This window comes from Pongo pygmaeus, chromosome 20 (genome assembly GCF_028885625.2).
Source record: "Pongo pygmaeus isolate AG05252 chromosome 20, NHGRI_mPonPyg2-v2.0_pri, whole genome shotgun sequence".
Taxonomy (NCBI): domain Eukaryota; kingdom Metazoa; phylum Chordata; class Mammalia; order Primates; family Hominidae; genus Pongo; species Pongo pygmaeus.
In genome coordinates, this window is record NC_072393.2 from 2,197,049 (window position 1) to 2,222,798 (window position 25,750).

Consider the following 25,750-nt stretch of genomic DNA (forward strand, 5'->3'; position numbering starts at 1 on the left):
TGGCCCTGAGGGTCCCCAGACCCTGCCCACGACTCCAACCGAGCACCCCCCAAGCCACACACCCACCTCGCCGTCTGCGTTAACCAGGACGGTGCGGAAGCTCTCGCCCGTGCCCCAGCTGCTCTGGCTCTTCCACACCAGCGTCGAGGGGGGGCTGTGGGCCACCCCCGCACCAGCTGCCCACACCTGAGGACCCAAGAACAATGGCCCCATCAGGGTCACCTCTGGTTCCAGGGATGTGGGCCAGCCACTGGCTCCTACCACACAGCCCCCTTCAATGCCCTGGGCGTTCAGTCCTTCCAGCCCGATGCAGGCTTATCCAGGGTGATGGTCCCCAGGATACACAAGAGGAGACAAGGGTTCACAGAGGCCAAGGGCTCTTGGCAAGCAGGGGCTGAACTGGGATCTGACACCCACCAGGCTCCACGGCCCATGCGCCTGACTGTTAACACTTCACGGGGACGCCTGCCAGCCCCAACAGCCTGGACTCAGAATCAGGGCACACCGCTCAGGCTCCAGGGAGGCCCAGTGGGGTGACACCAGCACATGGAGGTTCTATGACCGCGGCAGCTGCTCTGAGACGGTGCCTGGTGCCACCACCATCCCCACCCACCCCTGCCAAGTCCTGCGCCTCCAGTCCCCTGACCCCACCTCACACCCCATCCGTGGCCACCCTCGCCCTCCTACCCCACCACCTACCGTAACCATCTGGCCAGCGCGCAGGACGTACTTGGGCGTGAACTTGTAGGCGATCTCCTCCCCCTCCAAGACCTGCCTCTTGATTCTCCAGTTCCCCAGAGACTGATCCTGGAAGACACGGCACACACCTGACCCTCAGCCGCCAGGACTGTGACACCGCCCCAATCGCCCTGGCTGGTGGCCCCGTCACTCTGACCCTGGTCACCCCGACCCTGGTCACCCCCCCCAGCTAGGTCACCCCGTTACCCCCATGCCCCAGTCATTCCAGTCACCTTGTCCGAGTTGTTCTTGAGCTGCACGAACTTGCCCTCCAGGTCAATCTCCTCGATGCTGACGCTGCCCGAGGCCGAGGCCTGCTGGGCCAGGTGGAAGCCACCGCTGCCACCCGTGCCCGTGCCCAGGACGCTTGGGCCGCTGCCCAAGGGCTCCTCCACCTCCAGCCGCTTCCGCTTACTGCGGCCCAGGCGCCCGGTGGCTGACATGCTGCCGCTGCTGCTCGAGGTGGCTCGTGAGACGGTGACGCGCGAGGATGGACTGGGGGACAGCTTCAGCCTGTGGGGAAGGCAAGGAGGGTGGGACTGGTAGTGGGAGCCCCAGACAGCCCAGGGCACGCAGAGTGGCAGCCGCGGCCCGGCCCCACCTCCACCCCGCCCAGCACTCCCCGCAGCCCCGTCCCGCCTCTCCTCCTGCCCCGCCCCTCCTCCTCGCTCCCTGCTCCCAAGCCTCCTGGCCTGCCGCACCTCTCCTCCTCGCCCTCCAGGAGCTTCCGGTAGGCGTTGATCTCCATGTCCAGGGCCAGCTTCACGTCCAGCAGCTCCTGGTACTCGGCCAGCTGCTGCTGCATCACGTCCCGCATCTCCGTCATCTCCTGCTCCTTGGCGTCCAGCATCTTTCGGAACTTGTCCCGCTCCCCGGCCATGGCCTCCTCCAGCTCCCGGATGCGATCTTCAGCGGCACTGGCCTGCGGAGGGGGCGGGCGGCGAAGGTCAGGGCAGCCCGTGGGTCACAAGGCCCAGGTGATCCTGGGACTGCGGGAGACGGGCCCTCACCGCAGACTGGGGCAGAGACCAGGCCTGGGCATGGGGCGCACGGGAGGGGAGGGAAGGGGCATCGCTGGGCGCCCCGAGGGCTGCATCCAATGCCAAGAGGCCAGAGCCCCGTGCCCCGCACATCCGGGTCAGGGCCCAGAGGTCGGGCCAGGGGGACGGCGGGCGGTGGCGCTGTGCTCGTCACCTGCTTCTGGAGGCCGGAGAGCTGGTAGCTGAGGGACTCCAGGCGCATGCGGGCCTCCTTCAGCTCCTCGCGAGCTGCACTGGCCGCCTTGTTGTTCTGGTCAGAGCTCAGCTTGGCGCTGTCCAGCTGCGGGGAGATGGGAGGGTGAGCGCCGGCGCGGGGCGGGGGTCCCGCCGGCCGCCCCGCCCACCCGCGCGCCGGCCACACCTTGGCCTGGTAGGTCTGCTCCAGCTCCAGCTTGTAGAGCCGCACTTGCTCGTCGTGCTGGCTCCGCAGCTCCTCCAGCGCCTGTGCCATCTTGAAGTCGTACTCCTGCTGCCGGCTGCTGTCCACCTCCACCAGGCGCCGCTCGTGCCGCCGCCGCGTCTCCCGCACCTCCTGCGGACCGAGGCTTCATGACCCTCCGGTCCCGCCTGGGCCCCAAGCACCAGGCCCAAGGGAGGGCTCAAAAATGTGCCAAGAGGAACCTCCAGGCAATTCCTTGTTCCTTGTGCACGAGTTACAAACCGATACACGTGCAGGTGAGAGGCGACCCAGGGGCCGTCCACGCGCTAGAACGTGACTCAGCCACGAAAAGGAGCGAGGCTCTGACACCACCACGGCATGGATGCACCTTGAGGACGTCACACTCAGTGAGACACGCCAGACACAAAAGGCCACACAGCGTGTGATCCCATTTCCATGAAATCTCCTGAAATGTCCAGGACAGGCCCATCCAGAGACAGGGAGGGGGATGCGTGGGGGCCAGGGCTGGGGACTGCTGATGGGGAGGGGGTTCTTTTTGGGTGATGGAATGTTCTAGAATTAGAGGTGGTGGTTGCACAACGCTGTGGAGATCCTGCCAATGCTGAACTGTAACCTTTTAAAAGGTAGACTTAAAATAACCAGGCGTGGTGGCGGGCGCCTGTAGTCCCAGCTACTCGGGAGGCTGAGACAAGAGAATCGCTTGAACTTGGGAGGTTGCAGTGAGCCAAGATCGCACCACTGCACTCCAACCTGGGCAACAAAGCGAGACTGCATCTCAAAAAAAAAAAAGTGACTCTCTCATAAAAGCTATTATTGAAGAAAGCGGGCCAGGCATGGTGGCTCATGCCTGTAATCCCAGCACTTTGGGAGGCCGAGGCGGGCAGGTCACCTGAGGTCAGGAGTTTGAGACCAGCCTGGTCAACATGGAGAAAACCCCGTTTCTACTAAAAATACAAAACTTAGCCAGGTGTGGTAGCGGGTGCCTGTAATCCCAGCTACTCGAGAGGCTGAGGTAAGAGAATCACTTGAACCCGGGAGGTGGAGGTTGCAGTGAGCTGAGATTGCGCCACTGCACTCCAACCTGGGCGACAAAGCAAGACTCCATCTCAAAACAAACAAACAAACAAAAAACAAAACAAAGAAAGGGAATTGCTGATGTTCCCATCTCAGGGCCCAAATCACAGGGGGGCAGCAGACCCGGCCCTGACAGTGATGGGATGCCCGGGCCACAAGGCAGGGAGCCACGGGGCAGCTGTCCCAACACAGGGCGGGGTCACGCCAGGGCAGAGGCACCAACTGAAGCTCACATGGCTCTCAGGAAGGAAACAGCCCCTTCCTCCTCTTCCCAGCTCCCCCCGCTCCGGGACAGAAACCATGTCACTTTATCACTATGGGACTGGTTTATAAAAACCGCAGAGGTTGGGCGCAGTGGCTCACGCTTGTAATCCCAGCACTTTGGGAGGCTGAGGTGGGCAGATCACGAGGTCAGGAGTTCGAGACCAGCCTAGCCAATATGGTGAAACCCCATCTCTATTAAAAATACAAAAATTAGGCCAGGCACAGTGGCTCAAGCCTGTAATCCCAGCACTTTGGGAGGCTAAGACAGGTGGATCATGAGGTCAGAAGTTCTGGACCAGCCTGACAAACATGGTGAAAACCCCGTCTCTACTAAAAATACAAAAATTAGTCAGGTATGGTGGCGCGCGCCTATAATCCCAGCTACTCAGGAGGCTGAGGCAGGAGAATCGCTTGAACCCAGGAGGCGGAGGTTGCAGTGAGCTGAGATTGTGCCACCGTACTCCAGCCTGGGTGACAGAGCAAGACTCCGTCTCAAAAAAAAAAAAATTAGCTGAGTGTGGTGCTTCGCACCTATAATCCCAGCTACTTGGGAGGCTGAGCCCAGTGTGGGCAACAGAGCAAGACTCCATCTCAAAAACAAACAAACAAACAAAAAACAAAAAACAAAAACAGTAGAAACGCTTCTGAAGGAAGCTGGCCACCTTTGCAGTCAGCGAGACGGGTAGCCCAGACAAGCAGAGTCCCGCGAGCTGCGCACCCACCTCCAGGGCCACCCTTCCGCCCCCACGGCCGCCCTCCCGTCCCCACGGCCGTGCATCCACCTCCACGGCCGCCCTCCCGTCCCCACGCCGCCCTCCCGCCCCCCCACAGCCGTGCATCCACCTCCACGGCCGCCCTCCCGCCCCCCACGGCCGCTCTCCCGCCCCCGACGGCCGTGCATCCACCTCCACGGCCGCCCTCCCGCCCGCACGGCCGCGCACCCACCTCCACGGCCGCCCTCCTGCCTCCACGGCCGCCCTCCCGCTCCCACGGCCACGCACCCACCTCCACCGCCGCGCACCCACCTCCACAGCCTCCCTCCCGCTCCCACAGCCACGCACCCACCTCCACCGCCGCGCACACACCTCCACCGCCGCCCTCCCGCCCCCACGGCCGCGCACCCACCTCCATGGCCGCCCTCCCGCCCCCACGGCCGCGCACCCACCTCCACGGCCGCCCTCCCGTCCCCACGGCCGTGCACCCACCTCCACGGCCGCCCTCCCGCCCCCACGGCCGCCCTCCCGCCCCCTACGGCCGCACATCCACCTCCACGGCCGCCCTCCCGCCCCCCACGGCCGCGCATCCACCTCCACGGCCGCCCTCCCGCCCCCACGGCCGCGCACCCACCTCCACGGCCGCCCTCCCGCCCCCCACGGCCGCGTACCCACCTCCACGGCCGCCCTCCCGCCCCCCCACGGCCGCGCATCCATCTCCACGGCCGCCCTCCCGCCCCCACGGCCGCGCACCCGCCCGCACGGCCGCGCACCCACCTCCACCGCCGCCCTCCCGCCCCCACGGCCGCGCACCCACCTCCACGGCCGCCCTCCCGCTCCCACGGCCACGCACCCACCTCCACCGCCGCGCACACACCTCCACCGCCGCCCTCCCGCGCCCACGGCCACGCACCCACCTCCACGGCCGCCCTCCCGCCTCCACGGCCGCGCACCCGCCTCCACGGCCGCCCTCTCCAGGACTCCGCACCCTGGGGGCTGCACGGGCCTGCGTCAGGCTCCCTACCGCAGCTCCCCGTGAGGGCCCCTCCGGGGCCTCTTCCCGGCCCCTGCACCGCCTTCGTGGGTCTCTTCCCAGATGCCCCGTGGGTTCCACCTGGGGCACGTTCCTGGGCCCCCGCACAGAAGCCCTAGTGAGTCTCTTCACAGGCTGTCTCACAGGTTCCCCCACAGGCCCCCTCACAACTGCCCTGGCGGCCTCCCCTCTGGCTCCTGTGGGGGCCCCCGTGCTCTCTGGGCCTGGCCGGAGAGGGGCGCGGCTCCTGAGCGGCCTGGACATCCCTCCACCAGCAGCCAGCAGCTCTCCCTGGGCAGTGAGTGTGGGCCCGGCCGGCCCCCGCATTCCACCCTGCACTGTGACATCACAATTGGTTCTAAAGGACACAGGCCGATGCCTTTGCTCCCCACTCTCCTCTCCCAGCCTCCGGAGGCAGAGGCCCCAGGTGAGGGCTGCAGGTCGGGGAAGGAGGCTGGGTGGAGAGCGTGGGCCTCACCCTCGCTTTGGACAAGGAGGCCCTGTGGGAGGCTGGACAGTGGCCCCCAGAAGATGCACCTGAGGCCTGCCTCATGGTCTAGCAGTTGGGATCCCAGGCGGCCAGGGTTCAGCTCTCAGGGTGGGAACACCAAGCTTTTAGAAAGGCAAGAAATCAAAGTAGGCCTTCCTTGACACTGAAGAGATGTGTTTTGGCTGGGCATGGTGACTCATGCCTGGAATCCCAGCACTTTGGGAAGCCGAGGTGGATGAATCACCTGAGGTCAGGAGTTCGAGACCAGCCTGGCCAACGTGGTGAAACCCTGTCTCTACTAAAAATACATAAATTACCTGGGCATGGTGGTACACGCCTGTAATCCAGCTACTCGGGAGGCTGAGGCAGGAGAATTGCTTGAACCTGGGAGGCAGAGGTTGCAGTGAGCCAAGATCGTGCCACTGCACTCCAGCCTGGGCAACAGAGTGAAACTCCGTCTCAAAAAAAAAAAAAAAAAAAAGACATGCCCACGTCCCGATCCCCAGCAGCTGTGAATGGACCTTATTTGGAAATGGGGTCTCTGCAGATGCCATTAGGTCACTCTGGATGATCCAGGCAAGCCCCAAATCCAATGACAAGTGTCCTTGTAGGATACACAGAGGGGAGGCAGCCGCGGGAAGATAGAGGCAGACACTGGGGAGATGCAGCTGAAGCCAAGGGCACCCTGAGAGGCAGGAAGGAGCCTCCCTGGAGCTGTGGGAGGGACCCTCAGGCTTCCGCCCTCTACAGCCATAAGGCTGGGCTTTGCGTTTCCGCCGTGCCAGGCTGGAGGCCAGGCCGCTCACTCACCTCCTCGAACACACTCTTCCGGAAGTCCAGCTCCTCCTGCAGGCTCTGGCAGCGGTTCTCCAGGTCCACACGCATCAGCGTCTCCTTCTCCAGCTGCTTTTTGGCCACTGCATGACCGTCCTCGGCCTGGGAGACACAGGACAGCGAGCCGGCGTGACAATCTGTCTGCTGCATACACCCTGCTGGGGTGTCCCGCGGCCCCTGGCACCTACCTTGGCCAGCTGGGCCCGCAGCTCGGCCACGTCACTCTCCAGGCCGCGTTTGTCGCTGAGGGCGGCTGCCAGCTCCACCTCGCTCCGGTGGAACAGGGACTCCAGGTCCTTCACACGGCCCTGGGCCACCGTGAGCTCGCCCTCCCTCTTCTTGGCGCTGAAAGTCAAGAGGGCAAGTGAGCGGGGAGGGGCAAGGTCCATGGGGCCACAGGGAGCACCTCAGGGGGCGTCAGGCGAGCCCAAGGACAAGGTCACGGGGGCCTCCGAGCCCCAGACCTTCCCGTCCTGCAGATGACGCAGCCCCGCGTGCCCAGGCAAAGGCACACGTGCCCTCATCATCTGCCCTGCACTGTCAGGAGTCTAGCAAGTGGCAGGCACCAGCGCTTCGGACCACCCTGGAGGCGTGGGCTTTCCCAGCCTCTCCTGCCCGTTCTGGACCCAGGAGGACCATTTGGGGAGAAATTAATGCATCCTCTGTTAATGTGACAAAGGAAGACCCTGGCCTTTGAAGAGTCGGCCTTGTTTGTAAACTTAAGCTGTCTGAAGTAGGCTCACCTGGTCTTCCACTAAACCAAATTAGCTCCAACATTAGATATTTAAGATAGCAAATACTCAGGCTTTTTAAACACACAAATACTACCAGTGTGGATTTTAGGCTCTTAAGCTTTTTCTTTTTTTTTTTTAAGAGACAGGGTTCACTTGTTTGCACAGGCTGGTCTTGAACTCCTGGCTCAAGGAATCCTCCTGTCTCAGCCTCCCAAAGTGCTGGGATTACAGGTGCGAGCCACCGCGTACGGCCGACTCTTAAATGTTTTTAAGCATAATTATGTCTTGGAGCTGAATTTTACCCCCTCCCCGCAGGGAACTAACTATATCCTCCCAAGCAACAGTGAGGGCACCCACGGTTCCGCAGCATCACAACTGCCGACATCTGGGGTGGTCCTGAGTGAGGACACCCACGGTTCCGCAACATCACAACTGCCGACATCTGGGGTGGTCCTGAGTGAGGACACCCAGGGTTCCGCAGCATCACAACTGCTGACATCTGGGGTGGTCCTGAGTGAGGACACGCAGGGTTTCACAGCGTCACAACTGCTGACATCTGGGGTGGTCCTGAGTGAGGACACCCACGGTTTCTCAGCGTCACAACTGCCGACATCTGGGGTGGTCCTAGGCACTGCAGGGTGCTGAGCACTGTCCCTGGCCTCCACCCACTTCAGACCAGGAACCTCTCGCTGCCCAGTTTTGACAACCACAAATGTCCCCAGGAATCACCCAGTGTCCCCTGGGGACAGAATCACCCCAGGATGGGGACAACTGGGTGTATCTGGAATAACACAGCAAAGGCCGCTGGCTGGACATTAAAAGAACATCCACATCCAGGCAGCTCGAGCCCGTGGCCAGAGGTCAGAAGTGACAGGGACCTCTCCCGCCCAGCAGAATGCACTCCCGACTCTCCCCAGAGCCTTTTTTTTTTTTTTTTTTTGAGTTGGAGTTTCGCTCTTGTTGCCCAGGCTGGAGTGTAGTGGCGCAATCTCCACTCACTGCAACCTCCACCTCCCGGATTCAAATGATTCTCCTGCCTCAGCCTCCTGAGTAGCTGGGATTACAGGCATGCGCCACCCAGGCTCTGCTAATTTTTTATTTTTAGTAGAGATGGGGTTTCTCCATGTTGGCCAGGCTGGTCTCGAACTCCTGACCTCAGGTGATCTACCTGCCTTGGCCTCCCAAAGTGCTGGGATTATAGGCATGAGCCACCGTGCCCAACCCCCCAGTGCCCTTCAAAAGACCACCTAGGGATTTGCCCAAGAAATGAAAGTGACCCATAGCTGAAAGTGACTGTATGTCTAAGTATATCTCTGTCAATAATTGTATTTATCTATATAATCTATGTCCATATATATCAATCTACAGATAGCTATATCTTTTTTTGTTTTTTTTTGAGATGGAGTTTCGCTCTTGTTGCCCAGGCTGGAGTGCACTGGCGCGATCTCGGCTCACTGCAACCTCTGCCTCCCGGGTTCAAGCGATTCTCCTCCCTCAGCCTCCCAAGTAGCTGAGATTACAGGCATGTGCCAGCATGCCCAGATAATTTTGTATTTGTAGTAGAGACGGGGTTTCTCCATGTTGGTCAGCCTGGTCTTGAACTCCCGACCTCAGGTGATCCGCCCACCTTGGCCTCCCAAAGTGCTGGGATTACAGGCGTGAGCCACTGTGCCCAGACTTACAGATAGCTATATCTATCTATTGCTCTATCTATCACTGTCTATCCATCTACCCATCATCCATCCATCCATCCACCCGTCATCCATCCATCCATCTACCCATCATCCATTCATCCATCTACTCATCCATCCATCTACCCATCATCCATCCATCCACTCATCCGTCCATCTATCCATCATCCATTCATCCACCCACCATCCATCCATCTACGCATCATCCATCCATCTACCCATCATCCATCCATCCATCCACTCATCTGTCCATCTACCCATCATCCATCCATCCGTCCACTCATCCGTCCATCTACCTATCGTCCATTCATCCACCCATCATCCATCCATCCACCCATCATCCATCCATCTACCCATCATGCATCCATCCATCCACTCATCCGTCCATCTACCCATCATCCATTCATCCACCCATCATCCATCCATCTACCCATCCATCCATCCACCCATTATCCATCCATCCATCCATCATCCATCCATCCACCCATCATCCATCCATCCATCCACTCATCCATCCATCTTTCCATCCACCCATCATCCATCCATCCATCCATCTACTCGTCTATCCATCATCTATCCATCATCTCCATCCATCCATCCTTCCATCCATCCCTCCATCATCTATCCATTCATCCATCTATTCATCCATCCATTCATCCACTCATCCATCCATCATCTATCCATAATCTCCATCCATCCATCCATCATCCATCCATCCATCCACCCATCATCCATCCATCCATCCACTCATCCGTCCATCTATCCATCCACCCATCATCCATCCATCCATCCATCTACTCATCCATCCATCATCCATCCATCATCTCCATCCATCCATCCTTCCATCCATCCCTCCATCATCTATCCATTCATCCATCTACTCATCCATCCATCCATTCATCCACTCATCCATCCATCATCTCCATCCATCCATCCTCCCATCCATCCCTCCATCATCTATCCATTTATCCATCTACTCATCCATCCATCCATCCACTCATCCATCCATCATCTATCCATCCATTATCTATCCATCATCCATCCACCCATCATCTATCCATTCATCCATCTACTCATCCATCCATCATCCATCCATCCATTCACCCACCCATCCACCCATCATCCACCCATCTCTCTCTCTCTCTCCCACTAGCTGCCAAGCTCTCACTCTCTGTGGGACTCTTCCTTCCTTCCTCGTGTGACCCAGGGAGGGAGGGCTGCCTTCCCAGCTCACAGTGCCCTCCCTGCCCAGGTTCCGTAATAAATCTTCAAACTTGTTTCCTATGGCTGTGCTGAATTTGCGCCTTCTGTCAGAAGAATCAGGAGCTGCCCCAGGCTGGGATCCCAGTGCCAGAGAGATGGTCGGGCAGGCATACCCTGGACACAGGTCAGACACAAGCTACAGGGCAGCCACTGTGTAAACGGGTCTCTTATGTGAGGGGTCCGTGGTCGGGAGTCAGACAACCAGGTCTAAGGCCACCTGCCAGGTAAAAGCATCCGTGCCGGGTACACTGAACCCCGGGTCTGGCTCCTGTTGTGTCCCGCCAGGGCAGGGCAGCCAGCCACTCTGGCGCTGGACCTGGTGTAGCCAGGGCTCTCCACACACTGGAGGTGCGGCATCCGCTTGCTTTTGAGAGGCGTGAAGGCCAGAGACTTTGGCCACAAAGCTGATGCACCCCCGTCCACAGCCCTCAGGGACACTAAGCTCTACTTCCCCACATGAAGCGGATCTCCAGCAGGGTCTGGGGTGCAGATCCCGCATCTCTGAGCACATGCCACACAGGCCAGGCCCTTCTGCTCAGAGGGCTGCGAGCCCCGCGGCCCTGCTGGGGATTTTTGCAGGGGTTTGGGGGAAGCTGGGATCTGTTGGGCAAATCCTGAGTGCCCGCTGTGTGGAAGACATCGCGCTCACACCAGAGGTGCAACTAGAATCCTTGCCTTACACTGCAGGACGTCCTTGCGGAGGGAGGCATCTGTGACACAGGCTGCACACCAGACGGGAGGCTGCCTGCGAGCAGGGCTGGAAGGGGGCTGGGAGACAACCCTGGGGGCAGAGACCTGAAGGAGCAGCGCCGGAGGAGCCAGGGCCACTGCTGCTGAAAGAGCCTTCCAGGCAGGTGAACAGCAGTGCAAAGGCCCAGCAGTGCCGGAGGAGCCAGGGCCACCGCTGCTGAAAGAGCTTTCCGGCAGGCTCTGGCTTGTTAGGTCCTGCACGCTGCTCCCAGTGTTTCTCTCATTGTGGGGTTTTGGAGATAAATTTGTTAGGATAAGAAAAACATTAGGCTTGGCCCAGTGGCTCATATCTATACCCAATGCTTTGGGAGGCCGAGGTGGGAGGATCACTTTAGCCCGGGAGTTCAAGACCAGCTTGAGCAACATAGCGAGACCTCATCTCTACAAATAATAAAAACATTAGGCCAGGCATGGTGGTTCACATCTGTAATCCCAGCACTCTGGGAGGCCAAGGCGGGTGGATTGCTTAAGTCCAGGAGTTTGAGACCAGCCTGGCCAACTTGGTAAAAAAATTAGCCGGCAGGGTGGTGTGAGCTTGTAATCCCAGCTACTCAGGTGGCTGAGGCAGGAGAATCGTTTGAATTTGGGAGGTGGAGGTTGCAGTACGCCGAGATTGCACCACTGCACTCCAGCCTGGGTGACAGAGCAAGACTATGTCTCAAAAGTAAATAAATAAAAAATAAAAAATAAAAAAAATTAGCTGGGTGTAGTGGTGTGTGCCTGGGGTCTCAGCTACTCGGGGCAGGGCTGAGGCAGGAGGATCACCTGAGCCTGGGAGTTCGAGGCTGCAGCGAGCTATGACTGTGCCACTGAGCTCCAGCCTGGGCAACAGAGACCCTGTCTCAATGAAAAGGAAAAGATGGGCCTCACTGTAGATGCCACGCGCTGCTCAGGAGATTGTGAACTGGGAATTCCTCAACACCTAGGGCAGGCACTGTGTAGCATTTTCTAGGGCGGGCACTGTGTAGCATTTTCTAGGGTGGGCACTGTGTAAGCATTTTCTTTTTTTAATGTTTTAATTTGAGGTGAAATTCACATCCTGTATATTTCAATGTCTTAAAGTGAACGGTTGAGAGGCGCCCGGTGCGGGGCCAGCAGCAGCTCTGTCCCATCTGCACGGTGCAGTTCTGACATTTCAGAGCTCCGTGCACCCCTGTCCAAGCTCTAGTCATGCCAGAGCCTGCATGGCTCCACTGATGAACCTGCTTATTAAGCACGGTGGGTGCTGGAGGTAGACAGCGCAGAGCCGCTGCCTGAGCAGGTCCTGCCGTGCACCTGTGCTGTGTGGGATGTGCTGAGAGTGGGCAGCCTGTCCTGGCTCGTGCCTGGCCCCAGGGTCCCCGGCTCATGGCCACCATCAGGGCGCAAATGGTCCCTCCTGGAGCCCCAGGCCCTGGGCGGGCGGGTAGTGGTCCCTGGGCCGACCTGGAGGGTCTCCTGTTGGGGAAGGGAAGTCAGCTCTCCACGGGAGCAGCGCCAGCCCAGGCAGAAGGAGGGCGTCGGATGGAGAGGTCACCTGCAACCACGCATGGGGGCCCCGGCACTGCTGGACACGGGGTCCCCGGTCATTCCTCTGGCCACACTCCAACTCAGGGACAACGTGGATTCTCAAGCCACTGGCTGCTGTCACCCCCGTACCAGGTGGCCGAGGTGCCACCCCTCCTGCCAGCAGTTCCCTTCAGGCTGAGCCACGCCTGTGTGGCTCTGGGAGAATGAGCAGCGTGGGAAGACCCTGACCCACCCTGGCCTGAGGAAATCTGAGGCACCTGCAGGTACCTGAATGCCGGCGGCTGGAGACCACGGAAGACGGTGTCCACACGCAGGGCACCAGAGACCTCGCTCTAGCTGGAGCCTCACATCAAGAAAAGCCTTGTGCTCAGTGTTTCACTGGCCTCCTGGCTCCTCTGAATAAATATTCCTTTTGTCATCATCGTTGTGTTTAAACTGCCGCCCACCACATCCCACGCCCAGAATCAGGAAAGACTCACTGCCAGGCTGAGAGGGGAGATCGTTTCTGCCGATGGACACAGTTGTCACCCAGAAGGACTTGGCAGCCAACCATGGGGCAGCCCAACAACCCATGAGCACCCTGGTCACACACCACACACCCGAGCGTCCCAGCAGCTGGGACAAAACCCCGACACCAAGAACATCCGACCACAGGGAAATGCCCACGATAGGCCCTGAGGTCAGACGCGTCTCACGGTGTCCACTGGGTGCCACCCGTGGTCTAGGTAAGCATGTGCAAGTGCGTGTGCACACTAGGGAGACAGGCCAGGCTGATCAGGAAGCCCTCTTTGGGGAGGCTCACGGGAGATTTTACTTGTGAGCTTAAGCTGCCCTGCGTTTCCCGCTGTCCGACGTGAGCATCTATCACTTTCCTCAGCGCAGAAAAGTGACGTGGCAGCCACCGGTGGGGGAGAGAGGATGGGAGCTGTGAGCTCCAGGCTGTGCCCGTATCAGAGGGTCCCGCACGAGCCCAACGCCCACCTGCCCCCATCCACCCCGTGGTGCCGGGATCAGGGTGACGTCATGCCCAGCCGTGACTACTCACCTCTTGTTGACCTCGTCCAACTCTGCCCTCAGCTTCCCAATCTCTATCTGCAGCCGGGCACGCTCTCGAGCCGTCTCATCCAGGACCCTCCGGGCATCGGCCAGCTCCGACTCGTACAGCGCCTTGATGCCACTCACCTGGGGAGATCCAGGACAGGGTGAAGTGAGGAGGGACTCTTCCCCTTGGACTACAGCAGTCTGGGGGCCCGGCCACTGGCCCTGCTCAGATTCCCAGGGACTGGCACGCAGAGAGAGAGGATGGCAGCCTGGGGACACTGGGACACCCTGTGTTGCCCATCTCACAGACACAGCAGAGGGAGCCCCCTGTTGGGGAGGGGCCGGCACCCAGGAGGAAGCCAGGTGGCCCTGGGTCCCAGCCATCCCAGGAGTCTCCTGCTCTGCTGCAACCCCCTCTGGAATGATCGTCTCTCCATAAGCTCCAGCTCCCGGGACAGTGGCGCCCAGTGCCGGAGACCAAAGGCCCTGGGCCTGGACCAGCATAGCAGCTGGATGGAGCCTGTCCCCTTCCCCCGGAGAACTGGCTACACCCGGACATGCAGCCCCTTGGCTGCTGTCATAGCGACATGATGCCTGGCCATTAGGTGCATTTTTCACACTCTCAGTTTCAGAACCAGAAAATTGGTGGGACGTTTAATCAAGGGTCTCTCCCGGTAGGCACCATGGACACTGGGCTGATCACTCTCGGACAACTGGTGATGACAGCAACCCGGGGCCCTCCCAGACCCCACTGGGCCCGAGAGCCCCCTGCCCCCACCAGCCTCTGCAACCTGGGGTCCCCTCTCAGACCCCTCTGGGCCCCTGAGACTCCCCCCAGGCCTCTGCAACCTGGAGCCCCTCTCTCAGACCCCGCTGAGCCCAAGATCCCCCACTTCTGCCAACCAGGGGCCAGCCCGTGCCCCTCTGTGCCCCCACCTCACACGCAGGCACATGGCCCAGGCTCAGGCTGGGCTGCTCCCTGGGATGGAGTGGGGGATGGAGGGAGGGATGGAGGGAGGAGCATCTGGCCTCCCCGTGCCGTGTCCCCCCGACAGGCCAGCTGCCAATGTGGTGGCTCGGAGGCTCCAGGACAGAAGCTCCCACCCCTCGATCACAGGGATCTGCAGTCAGAGTCCCCAGCTCCCCACCCCACCAGCCGCCTCCACCTTTCACCCCTCAATCACAGGGATCTGCAGTCAGAGTCCCCAGCTCCCCACCCCACCAGCCGCCCCCACCTTTCACCCCTCAATCACAGGGATCTACAGTCAGAGTCCCCAACTCCCCACCCCACCAGCTGCCCCCACCTTTCACCCCTCAATCACAGGGATCTGCAGTCAGAGTCCCCAGCTCCCCACCCCACCAGCCGCCCCCACCTTTCCCCACGGAGACCCGGGCCAGCCAGCAAGGACACGGGGAGGGGCTGGAGAGCCAGGGGTCACCAGGGCAGGCAGAAGCGACTGGAACACCCTCTGGGCTGCCCGGCTAAAGAAAGCCCCTCCCTAAGCCCCGCGCAAAGCCCCCAAACCCACCCCTCTCGAGGGCCTCCGGGTGAACTCGAGGCACACGCGGTGCTCGGGAAGGCGACCTCTTCACGTCCTACTAATCCTGCTGCAACCACAGCCACCACCTGCCCGGCCTCTGCACGCGCCAGCTGGGGGCACGGCTCAGGCTCCTCGTGGCCTTCCTGCGTCGCCTCCTCCCACAGCGCCACGCACTCAATGAGTTTAAAACTATGCGGAAGGAAAACCGCAGTGAGATGCCACTTCGCACCCACCAGGGCGTCCGTCAAGAAGACAGACAGTCACAGGTGCGGGCGAGTATGCAGAGAAATCGGAACCTCACAGGCAGCGGCAGGAACCTGAGCTGAGGCAGCCCGACAGAAAACAGCCCAGGGGCTTCCCCAAGAGTCACAGAGCCACCCCGTGACCCGGTCACTCCACTCCTGGGTGTGGACCCAGAAGACGTGAAATTCACATCCATGCATGTTTGAAAACTACACATGGTGCCAGGCACGGTGGCTCACGTCTGTAACCCCAGTACTTTGGGAGCCCGAGACGGACAGATCACGAGGTCAGGAGATCGAGACCATCCTGGCTAACACGGTGAAATCCTGTCTCTACTAAAAATACAAAAAATTAGCCAGGTGTGGTGGCGGGCGCCTGTAGTCCCAGCTACTCGGGAGGCTGAGGCAGGAGAATGGCGTGAACCCGGGAGGCGGAACTTGCAGTGAGCCGAGATCGCGCCACTACATTCCAGCCTGGGAGACAGAGCGAGACTCCATCTCAAAATAAATAAATAAATAAATAAATAAATAAAATGAAAAATAAAAATAAATAAATAAAAGCAATTCAGTCCCTCCACCATCCACACACAGGAACATGACCCAGCTGTGTAACGGAGCAAGGTTCTGACACCACAGTGTGGATGCACCTTGAGGATGTCACACTCATGAGACGCCAGACACAAAAGGCCACACAGTGTGTAATCTCATTTCCATGAAATGTCCAGGTCAGGCCAGCGCACAGACACAGGAAGGGGGTGTGTGGGCAGTGGGGCTGGAGAAGGGGATGGGGAGTGATGGCTGATGGGGACAGGCTTCTTTTAGTGGGGATGAACGTTCTAAAATTGGACGCATTGGTGGTGGCACAGCTGTGGATATATGAAAACACGAAACCTACGGGTGAGCTGGGTGAACCATATGAGGCGGGAATTAACTGCTCCGGCTCTGGCGCTGAGGAAAAGGAGGACCAGAGGAAGGCAGGCGGAACCAGGCCCAGCACGGCCCGCTAGAACGCTGTGACGTTCCCATAGCCCTACAGGGCCAAGGGTGTCTGTGCAAGGTGGGTACAGGGTCAGCCTGCATCTGGAGGGCCACACCCCCATCTTACAGGCGAGGCTCCTGTGCAGAGGGCTGGGGGCCTGCCAGGACACACCCCTTGGCAGTGACTGGGCCTCTTCCGAGGTGGGGCCCTCAGCCTCAAACCAAAGCATCCTGGGCAATCTGGACAAGTCAAAGTCTGAGGCTGCCCCAGCGCCACAGCTCGGAGTCCCGTCAACCTACAATGGGGCAGGATAAGGGTTCCCAGCCTGATTTTATATATGGGAAAACTGAGGCAAAGGTCAGTAAAAAGCCTCCTCCTGACCACCACTGGGTCCTAGACATATCAGGTCTGCGGGGACCAATTGCAGGACGGGGACCCACAGAGGCAGCAGTGCAAAGCGAGCTCCTCCCGTGGCACCCCAGCCACCCCCAAGCCTTCCCTCCCATGCAGGGGATCATCTGGGCTGTGCCCTCCACATCTGTGTCCTGGGAACAGACTTCTAGAATAACCCAGGTCAGGAAAAAGCGGCCAGCTCCACGCTGCAAACAGCTGGGCACCAGGTACAGGCATGGTGGTGTCTGCCCATCCCTCAAAGCTCCCAAATGCCCCTAACCTCGAGGGAGGGGCCGACGGGACACCCTCAGGATGGGAGTCACACTCGAGCTCTCCTGTCCCCACAGAGAGAGAGCGGACTGCGGCTCACGAGGTAGAGGGGCCAGGATGAACAAAACAGCAGAGTTTCCAACAAAGACAAGATCAGCGCCGGGACACACAGGAGCCCGTTCAAGGTGAGAAAAAACAACGACTCTGCAACGGCAGCCACACACACAGCGGCATGCTGGGCACCCCCAGGCCATGTGCATGGCGGTCCTGTAAGACTCTAATGCAAGCCTGGCGTGGGGGCTCATGCCTGTCATCCCAGCACTTTGGGAGGCCGAGGCAGGCAGATCACGAGGTCAGGAGATCAAGACCATCCTGGCTAACATGGTGAAACCCTGTCTCTACTAAAAATACAAAAAAAATTAGCCGGGCATGGTGGTGGGCGCCTGTAGTCCCAGCTACTCGGGAGGCTGAGGCAGGAGAATGGCGTGAACCCAGGAGGTGGAGCTTGCAGCGAGCCGAGATCGCACCACTGCACTCCAGCCTGGGCGACAAAGCGAGACTCCGTCTCAAAAAAAAAAAAAAAAAAAAAAAAGAGACTCTAATGCAAGCCAGGCGTGGTGGCTCAGGCCTGTCATCCCAGCACTTTGGGAGGCCGAGGCGGGAGGATCACCTGAGGTCAGGAGTTCGAGACCAGCCTGGCCAACATGGAGAAAGCCTGTCTCTACTAAAAATACAAAAATTAGCCGGGCATGGTGGCGTGCATCTGTAAGACCAGCTACTTGGGAGGCTGAGGCAGGAAAATTGCTTGAACCCAGGAGGCAGGGCTTGCTGTGAGCCAAGATTGGGCCATTGCACTCCAGCCTGGCGACAGCCAGACTCCACAAAATAAAAAGAAAAAGAATCTAATACCATATTCTTACTGCACCTTTCTTGTGTTTATTTACTTATTTTGAGACAGAGCCACACCCAGCCTGGAGAGCAATGCCGCAATCACAGCTCACTGCAGCCTCAAACTCTGGGCTCAAGCAATCCTCCTGCCTCAGCTGCCCCAATAGCTGGGACTATAGGCACACGCACTACCATGCCTGCCTAATTAGTTTTTAACTTTTTTTTTTAAGAGATGGGGTCTTGCTATGTTGCCCAGGCTGGTCTCAAACTCCTGGACTCAAGCAATCTGCCCACCCCAGCCTCCCAAAGTGCTGGGATTACAGGCGGGAGCCACCGCGCCCAGCCCTTTCTCGTGTTTAAATGCCCACATACTTACCACTGTGTGACAGGTGCCCACAGCATTCCAGAGGAGGGGGCGGTGTGGGTCTGTGGCCTAGGAGGCCACACCACAGCCTGGGTGTGTGGTGGCTTCCACCATCCGGGAGTGTGTGAGTGCACTCTACGATGCCCACACAAGGGGGACATCTCCTAACGACATGCTTTCCACAAGGTATCCCTGTCACTAAACAACACCTGACTTGAATTAATATTTTGTTCATTGTAGATTTTTTGAATTGATTTTTTAAAAATATTCCATTAGGGCCCGGCGCGGTGGCGCATGCCTGAAATCCCAGCACTTTGGGAGGCTGAGGCGGGCAAATTACTTGAGATCAGGAGCTCGAGATCAGCCTGGCCAACATGGTGAAACCCTGTCTCTATTAAAACACAAATTAGCTGGGTGTGGTGGCGGGCGCCTGTAATCCCAGCTACTTGGGAGGCTGAGACAGGAGAAGCGCTTGAACCCGGGAGGTGGAGGTTGCAGTGAGCCAAGATCACGCCACTACGCTGCCACCTGGGTGGCACAGAGAGACTCTGTCTCAAAAAAACATATACATATGGCCGGGCGCCGTGGCTCACGCCTGTCATCCCAGCACTTGGGGAGGCCGAGGCGGGTGGATCACCTGAGGTCGGGAGTTCGAGACCAGCCTGACCAACATGGAGAAACCCTCTCTCTTACTAAAAATACAAAATTAGCCGGGCGTGGTGGCGCAGGCCTGTAATCCCAGCTACTCAGGAGGCTGAGGCAGGGGAATCACTTGAACCCGGGAGGCGAAGGTTGTGGTGAGCCAAGATCACGCCACTGCACTCCAGCCTGGGCAACAGAGTGAAACTCCATCTCAAAAAAAAGAAAATAAAATACATATACATATACATATACACACACATATATATGTATATATTCCATTAAAACATTACTCATCCCATCACCCCAGCGTGACCATGAGCAAAACAACACACAAACCCCCATTGAGGAACGTCCTACTGCACACCTGCCCAGCCCGCTCAGGACCAACCAGAACCTTTAACCAGGAACGTGGAGGAAACTATCAGCCTGGAGGAGCCTGGGAGACAGTGACGTAGTCACTAAATGTCACGTGAGATAGTGGATGGGGTCTTGGGGCAGGAAGGGACATCGGGGAAACTGAGGAAGTCTGAATACATGATGGATGTTGCTGAGCGCAGTGGCTCACAGCTGCAGTCCCACAAATTTGGGAGGCTGAGGCAGGAGGATCAGCCTGCCTCAGCCTTCCAAAGTGCTGGGATTACAGGCATGAGCCACCGCACCTGGCATAAGATGATGGGAGGCTGAGGCGGGCAGATCACCTGAGGTCAGGAATTGAAGACCAGTCTGGTCAACATGGTGAAACCCCATCTCCACTAAAAACACAAAAATTGCACCATTGCATTCCAGCCTGGGCGAGCACAGGGCAAGACTCTGTTGCCCAGGCTGGAGTGCAGTGGCGCCATCTGAGCTCACAGCAACCTCTGCTTCCCGGGTTCAAGCGATTCTCCTGCCTCCCAAGTAACTGGGACTATAGCCGTGCACCACCACGCCCGGCTAATTTTTGTATTTTTAGTAGAGACGGGGCTTCACCATGTTGGCCACGATGGTTTCAATCTCCTGACCTCATGATCCGCCCGCCTCGGCCTCCCAAAGTGCTGGGATTATAGGTGTAAGCCACCGCGCCCAGAAGGTTTTTACATTTTTAAATGGCTAGGGGTAGCCAGGAGAGGTGGCTCACGCCTGTAATCCCAGCACTTTGGGAGGCAGAGGCTGGCAGATCACCTGAGGTCAGGAGTTCGAGACCAGCCTGACCAGCATAGTGAAACCCCATCTCTGCTAAAAATACAAAAATTAGCCGGGCGTGGCAGTGCAAACCTGTGATCCCAGCTACTGGGGAGGCTGAGGCACGAGAATCGCTTGATGGCTTGAATCCAGGAGGTGGAGGTTGAAGTGAGCGGAGACTGTGCCACTGCATTCCAGCCTGGACAAGGAGACTATCTCAAAAACAAAAACAATAAAGGCCAGGGGAAAAAGATGAAGATACTTTGTGACACAGGCAGAGTCTATGCACTTCACAGTTCCATGTGTATAAATAAAGTTTTATTGACACATAGCAGCACCCATTTATTCACGTATGGTCTAAGGCAGCTTTCACCCTAAGGCAGAGCTGAGTGGTTCAGATGGAGACAGTCTGGCCTTTTTTAGAAAAAGTCTGCCGACCATGCCTGGTCTGCCGTGCTGTGATGATGAGGAAAGTTCTTGTCTAGAGACCGGGGCACCTCACAAAGACCCTTTGAGCCTGCGGAACAGGTGTGCTGGGGCAGGACGGCCTCGGATGTGCTTGTGAGGCGCTGCAAAGGGCTGGGGACAGGCTGGGCCTTTTGCTCCATCTTTCACGGCATCTAGCAAGTGCTAGGCTTGAGGGATGCCAACAAGTGTGTCCACACACGTGGGCCTGGCAGGGCTCAGAGAGCCTGAGATGGCCTTTGCCTGGGACCCCTCGGACACACACAGCAGTACGACATGGCCCGGCTAAGAACCACAGCTCTGTGCAGACGATGCAAACACCGGCTTGGGGTCACTGCCAAAGCAGACTCCATCCTCCACGCTCTCCTGGGCCGCCTCCGAGACCCCCTCCGGCAGCCTTGAGCAGCCGGGGGACACCAGGGGCGGGGGAAGGCAGAAGACGCCTAAGCCAGGTCTCGTCCCTCGGGAACGTAAGGCCTGGCAGGGAAGTACCTGGAGTACCTGCCTTTCCCGCGCCTGGACACGGGCCACAGCACAGCCTCCCTGCACCTGCCCCTGCCCCCAGCACCCAGTGTTCCCCCTTCAACAAATACCCATCTGGCCAGCCCCCACCCACCCTTCCCCAAGCCCTCCAATGATGCTTGTATATGGCGATTCATCCACACCGCCAAAAGACACCCCCCAGTGTCACATGGGAATGTGGAACCCATGCTTGGCCTGGTTTTGTACGAGTGTGTGAGGGTGAGCTCCTGCGGGCAGGAAAGAAGTGAGCAAGTTAGCCGGGCATGCTGGTGCATGCCTGTAATCCCAGCTACTCGGGAGGCTGAGGCACGAGAAGCGCTTGAACCCAGGAGGTAGAGGTTGCAGTGAGCCGAGATCACGCCACTGCACTCCAGCCTGGGCGACAGAGAGACTCTGTCTAGAAAGAAAAAAAAAAAGGCCAGGCATATTGGCTCACGCCTGTAATCCCAGCACTTTGGGAGGCTGAGGCGGGCAGATCACAAGGTCAAGAGATAGAGACCATCCTGGCCAACATGGTGAAACACCATCTCTACTAAAAATACAAAAATTAGCCAGGTGTGGTGGTGCACGCCTATAATCCCAGCTACTTAGGAGGGTGAGGCAGGAGAATTGCTTGAACCTGGGAGGCAGAGGTTGCAGTCAGCCGAGATCACACCACTGCACTCCAGCCTGGGCGACAGAGTGAGATTCCATCTCAAAAAAGAAGCGAGAAAGGCGTGTGTGAGGACCTCGGGGGCCGCCATGCACCAGGATGCTGAGTCGTGTTATGAGCCTGAAACAATCTGAACTGAGTCCCTCACGCCTCCCAGCAGGCTCCTCGGCCTGGCCATTCTCATGGAGGCCGCGTTATCCTCATGGAGGCTGGGTCATCCTCGTGGGGGATAGGTAATTCTCTTCTCGGGGCGCTGAGTAGCACCCCAGCCTCCACCCACTCTATACCAATGATGTCTCCCCCCCAATGTGCCAACCAAAGGCATGCCCAGCCTTGGCCAAGAGTCCCCTGGGGCAGAACCTGGCCAGGTGAGAGAGGCCCTGCTGTCCAGGTGACCTGCATGCTCTGAGGCCTGACACCCCAAGTCCCTCCTCGTTCAGAGCTCCCTCCCCTGCCCCCATCCTGCCAGCCTGAGCCTGAGGCTGCTCTGTGAACCCCACCTGGCCCGCCTGCGTCTAGAAGGCCCCCAGCTATTCCAGGTCACTCCCTCCATGTGGGCCCACGTGACGCCCCCCACCAGTGGCCCCCACCCCAGCAGGCTTCCAGCTCTGCTCCCCACTAGCTGGGTTCCTGGCCCACTAGTCGCAGGCGGAACTCCCAGCTGTCCCCTGCCACATGCCCTGCAGACACGGCTGGGTGACAGGGCTCACAGCGGGGGGGAGGGGAGCCAGTGTGTCACCTGCTGAATGGCCGCCTTCACTGGAGTCAGACCCGCATTTCACCCAGCCTGAGTGGACTGAGTTGTAAAGGATGCTGCTGCGGCCCTGAGAGGTGGCTGGGCCAGGCTCCCTCTAGGGCACAGGGCCGGTCCAACGGGGCGTCCAGAGGGGCTGGGGCTGGTACCTCCCCAGCACTCACCAGGCCCTGCACCCTCAAAGCTCCCTGCAGCTGTTCGTCCCATTGGCAGGTGGGACAACAGAGGCCCAAAGACAAGAAACCAGCTCTAACCCTGCACGCCACGGGTCCAGCAGGCGGCCTCTAAGTTGGGACAATTCTATCCCCACTAGACAGATGGCAAGATGGAGGCTCCAAGAGACACAGGGGCCTGCCCCAAAAAGCCACACTAATTGAAAAGCGGGGGACTGGCCGGGCACGGCGGCTCACACCTGTAATCCCAGTACTTTGGGAGGCCGAAGCAGGCGGATCACCTGAGGCCAGGAGTTTGAGACCAGCCTGACCAACAAGGCCAAACCCTGTCTCTACTAAAAATACAAAAATGAGCCGGGCATGGTGGTGAACACCTGTAATTCCAGCTACTCGGGAGACGGGGGCAGGAGAATCACTTGAACCCGGGAGGCAGAGGGTGCAGGGAGCTAAGATCGCACCACTGTACTCCAGCCTGGACGACAGAGCGAGACTCCATCTCAAAAAAAAAGAAAGAAAGAAAAGCAGGGGACCCCACCAAGCACTGATCTTCCTTCTACTGCAGGGGACCCCACCAAGCACTGATCTTCCTTCTACCGCAGGGAACCCCACCAAGCACTGATCTTCCTTCTACCTCCCTGAAAGGCACCAGCTACATTCTTTCAGGTTCCGTGTCCCCAGGGCACTGTGAAAACAGAACCCACAAGGAGCCACTAAACAAAAGTTAACCTGCTGTGGCCCCACACACAAGTAAGAGGTGGGTTTTATAATTATACCCATTCCAAAGGCGAGGGCACTGAGACCCAGAGAGGGTAAGTGACTAGCTCAAGGTCACACAGAGGGTAAGTGGCTCCCAGAAATGACCCGACTCCCTCAACAAGCAGCTCTTCTCCCAGAACCCCACGACGTCCTCTGATCTCCAGATGGGCGAGTGGGGGCTGGGCGCTGCAAATCCCGACTTTAGCACCCAGCTCTCCCAACAGGATGCTGGAACCTGGGGACCCCAGGACCCCAACCCATGGCAGGAGTCAAGTGGGTGCCCCTGCCTGCCCCCCGTTCTGAAGTCCTGTCCTTGGATTGGGCATGGCCAGCGGGAGGGACAAAGAGCCTCCCCAGGGTTAGGTTTGGGGCAGGACAGATTGCACCCAGACCCCAAGACACCCCGACCTCACATCCCCTTGGTGGGCAGACTTTCCCGCCTCTTCTCCTTCAGTCTGCACTGAAGCCTCAGGACCCATTCAGAACCTCAACACTTTCCACTGGACCCAAGATCCCAACTCTCGCCCTTCCTTCATATTCTCTTTGGGGCAGAACCTGCCAGGCCACCGGTGACCCCAGGGCACAAATAAGGGCCTCCCAAATTTCCAGTGGGACCCCAAGGTATCAGAACCTCTCCCTCAGCCCCCTACCCACCCTGGCCCTGGTGAGAGATGAAGGGCCTAATTCCCACCCCAGTCACCAATCTCTTCTGGATTCATCAGGGAACTCTCTAAAGCTCCAGGGAGAACTGAGACCACGTGACTCACCCCAGAGACTCCAGGAAGACTGCCCCCCACACCCCATCTTGGGCCTCCTCAGAGGGCCTGGGCCCCCCAGTCTCCTTGGAGCCCAGAGACCACCCCCATTCCCCCCCGGATACCCCAATACCCAGCTTCATCCCCAGAGACTCCCACTCACACCCCCTCAGTTGGGGGGGCCGCCAAGTCTCCTTGGAATTCTCTGAGGGATGAGGCATATGGGAGGCTGCAGCCCAATACTCAGGGAGCCCCCAAATCCCCAGGACCTCTCTTTGGTGGGGAGCCCTAGTCTGTAACCCTCATGGCTCCAAAATGCACCTCTCACGGAAGGGTCCCCAGAGCTAGCTGGAGACCCCTCTGCAGCCCTCATTCAGAACACGGAAGATCTCCTGGGACCCCCTCTATAGGTGGGGCATTCCTGGTCTGCACTTTTCACTCAATGCCCTAGAAACCCCCTGGGGGTCCCCGAGAGAATGGGCCATTCCGGTCTGCACCCCTCCCAAGGGGTCCCCCAAGATCTTGGAAACTGCGGTGGGCAGGGCCTGCCCAGGTGGCACCCCTCACTCAGTGTCTCCCCCTGGAGATCCCCGAGGCCAGGCTGTCCAAACCCCTGCTCAGGGTCCCCCACGATCGCATACCCTGCGGTGGGCTGGGCCTGGCGGAGCTGTGCCCCTCACTCAGGGACCCCTTGAAACCCCCTGGAGACCCCCAAGCCGGGACCCGTCCGGGTCTGCACCCCTGCCTAGGGTGCCCGCAATCGCGCACCCCGCGGTGGCCAGGACCTGCACCCTTCATCCAGGAGCTCCCCCAAACCCCCTGGAGACCCCAAGCCGGGAGTCGTTCAGAGTCCCCCGCGATCGCGCGCCCCGCGGTGGGCGGGGCCTGGCCGAGTACCACCCTTCACTCAGGGACTCTCCGAAACGCGGCGGCGATCCCCGAGGCCGGACTGTCCTCGTCTGCATCCCAGCTCAGGGTTCCCCGCGACTGGGAGCCCCGCGGTGGGCTGGGCCTAGCCAAGCAGCACCCGTCACTCAGGAGCCCCCAAACCTCCTGGAGACCCCCGAGCCGGAGCCTGTCCCCGTCTGCACCCCCGCCCAGGGTCCCCGCGATCACGCACCCCGCGGTGGGCGGGGCCTGGCCGAACTGCACCGCTCACTCAGGGGCCCCTCGAAACCCCCGGAGACCCTCGAGACCCGGGCCCATTCCTGTCTGCACTCAGGGTCCCCGCGATCGCGCGCCCCGCGGTGGGCGGGGCCTGCCGGCTGCACCCCCGCCCGGCCCCTAAGCCCCGGCGCCCACCTCGCGCGTGGTCACCTCCTCCTTCTCTGAGATCTTGAGCAGGAGCCGGTCGTTCTCCAGCTCCAGCGCGCGGACGCGGTCGATGTAGTGCGCCAGGCGGTCGTTGAGCTCGCGCAGCTCCTCCTTCTCCTGCAGCCGCGACAGGCGCGTGGGCGACAGCGGCGTGGCGGGCCCGCCCGCGCGGCCGGCCAGCGGCGTGGCCATGGTGGCGGCGGCTCGCGGCCTGCGCTGCTCCCGACGGCGGCCCGGGCTCGGCGGGCTCATTCAATCCGCGCCGCCGGCTGCAAGATGGCGCCGCGCCGCGCCGCGCCCGCCGC

General features: G+C 59.4%; 1 protein-coding gene across 3 annotated transcripts in view; it reads right to left on the bottom strand.

The window, feature by feature from the left end:
* LMNB2 (lamin B2) overlaps positions 1–25,750 on the bottom strand; it is a 29,233-nt gene extending 3,483 nt beyond the window's left edge. Inside the window, exons 1-10 of one of the 3 annotated variants that reach the window (XM_054465482.2) lie at positions 25,434–25,750; positions 13,579–13,715; positions 6,775–6,931; positions 6,563–6,688; positions 2,140–2,310; positions 1,933–2,058; positions 1,440–1,660; positions 972–1,251; positions 700–807; positions 67–186 (exon numbers count right to left, since the gene is read on the bottom strand). In XM_054465482.2, coding sequence (XP_054321457.2) covers positions 67–186; positions 700–807; positions 972–1,251; positions 1,440–1,660; positions 1,933–2,058; positions 2,140–2,310; positions 6,563–6,688; positions 6,775–6,931; positions 13,579–13,715; positions 25,434–25,697 — 1,710 coding nt within the window. In that variant the 5' untranslated portion in view covers positions 25,698–25,750. Of the gene's footprint in view, positions 1–66; positions 187–699; positions 808–971; positions 1,252–1,439; positions 1,661–1,932; positions 2,059–2,139; positions 2,311–5,253; positions 5,608–6,562; positions 6,689–6,774; positions 6,932–13,578; positions 13,716–25,433 lie in introns of those variants that run through there. The other 2 variants (XM_063657958.1, XM_054465485.2) reach the window with 2 other exon arrangements.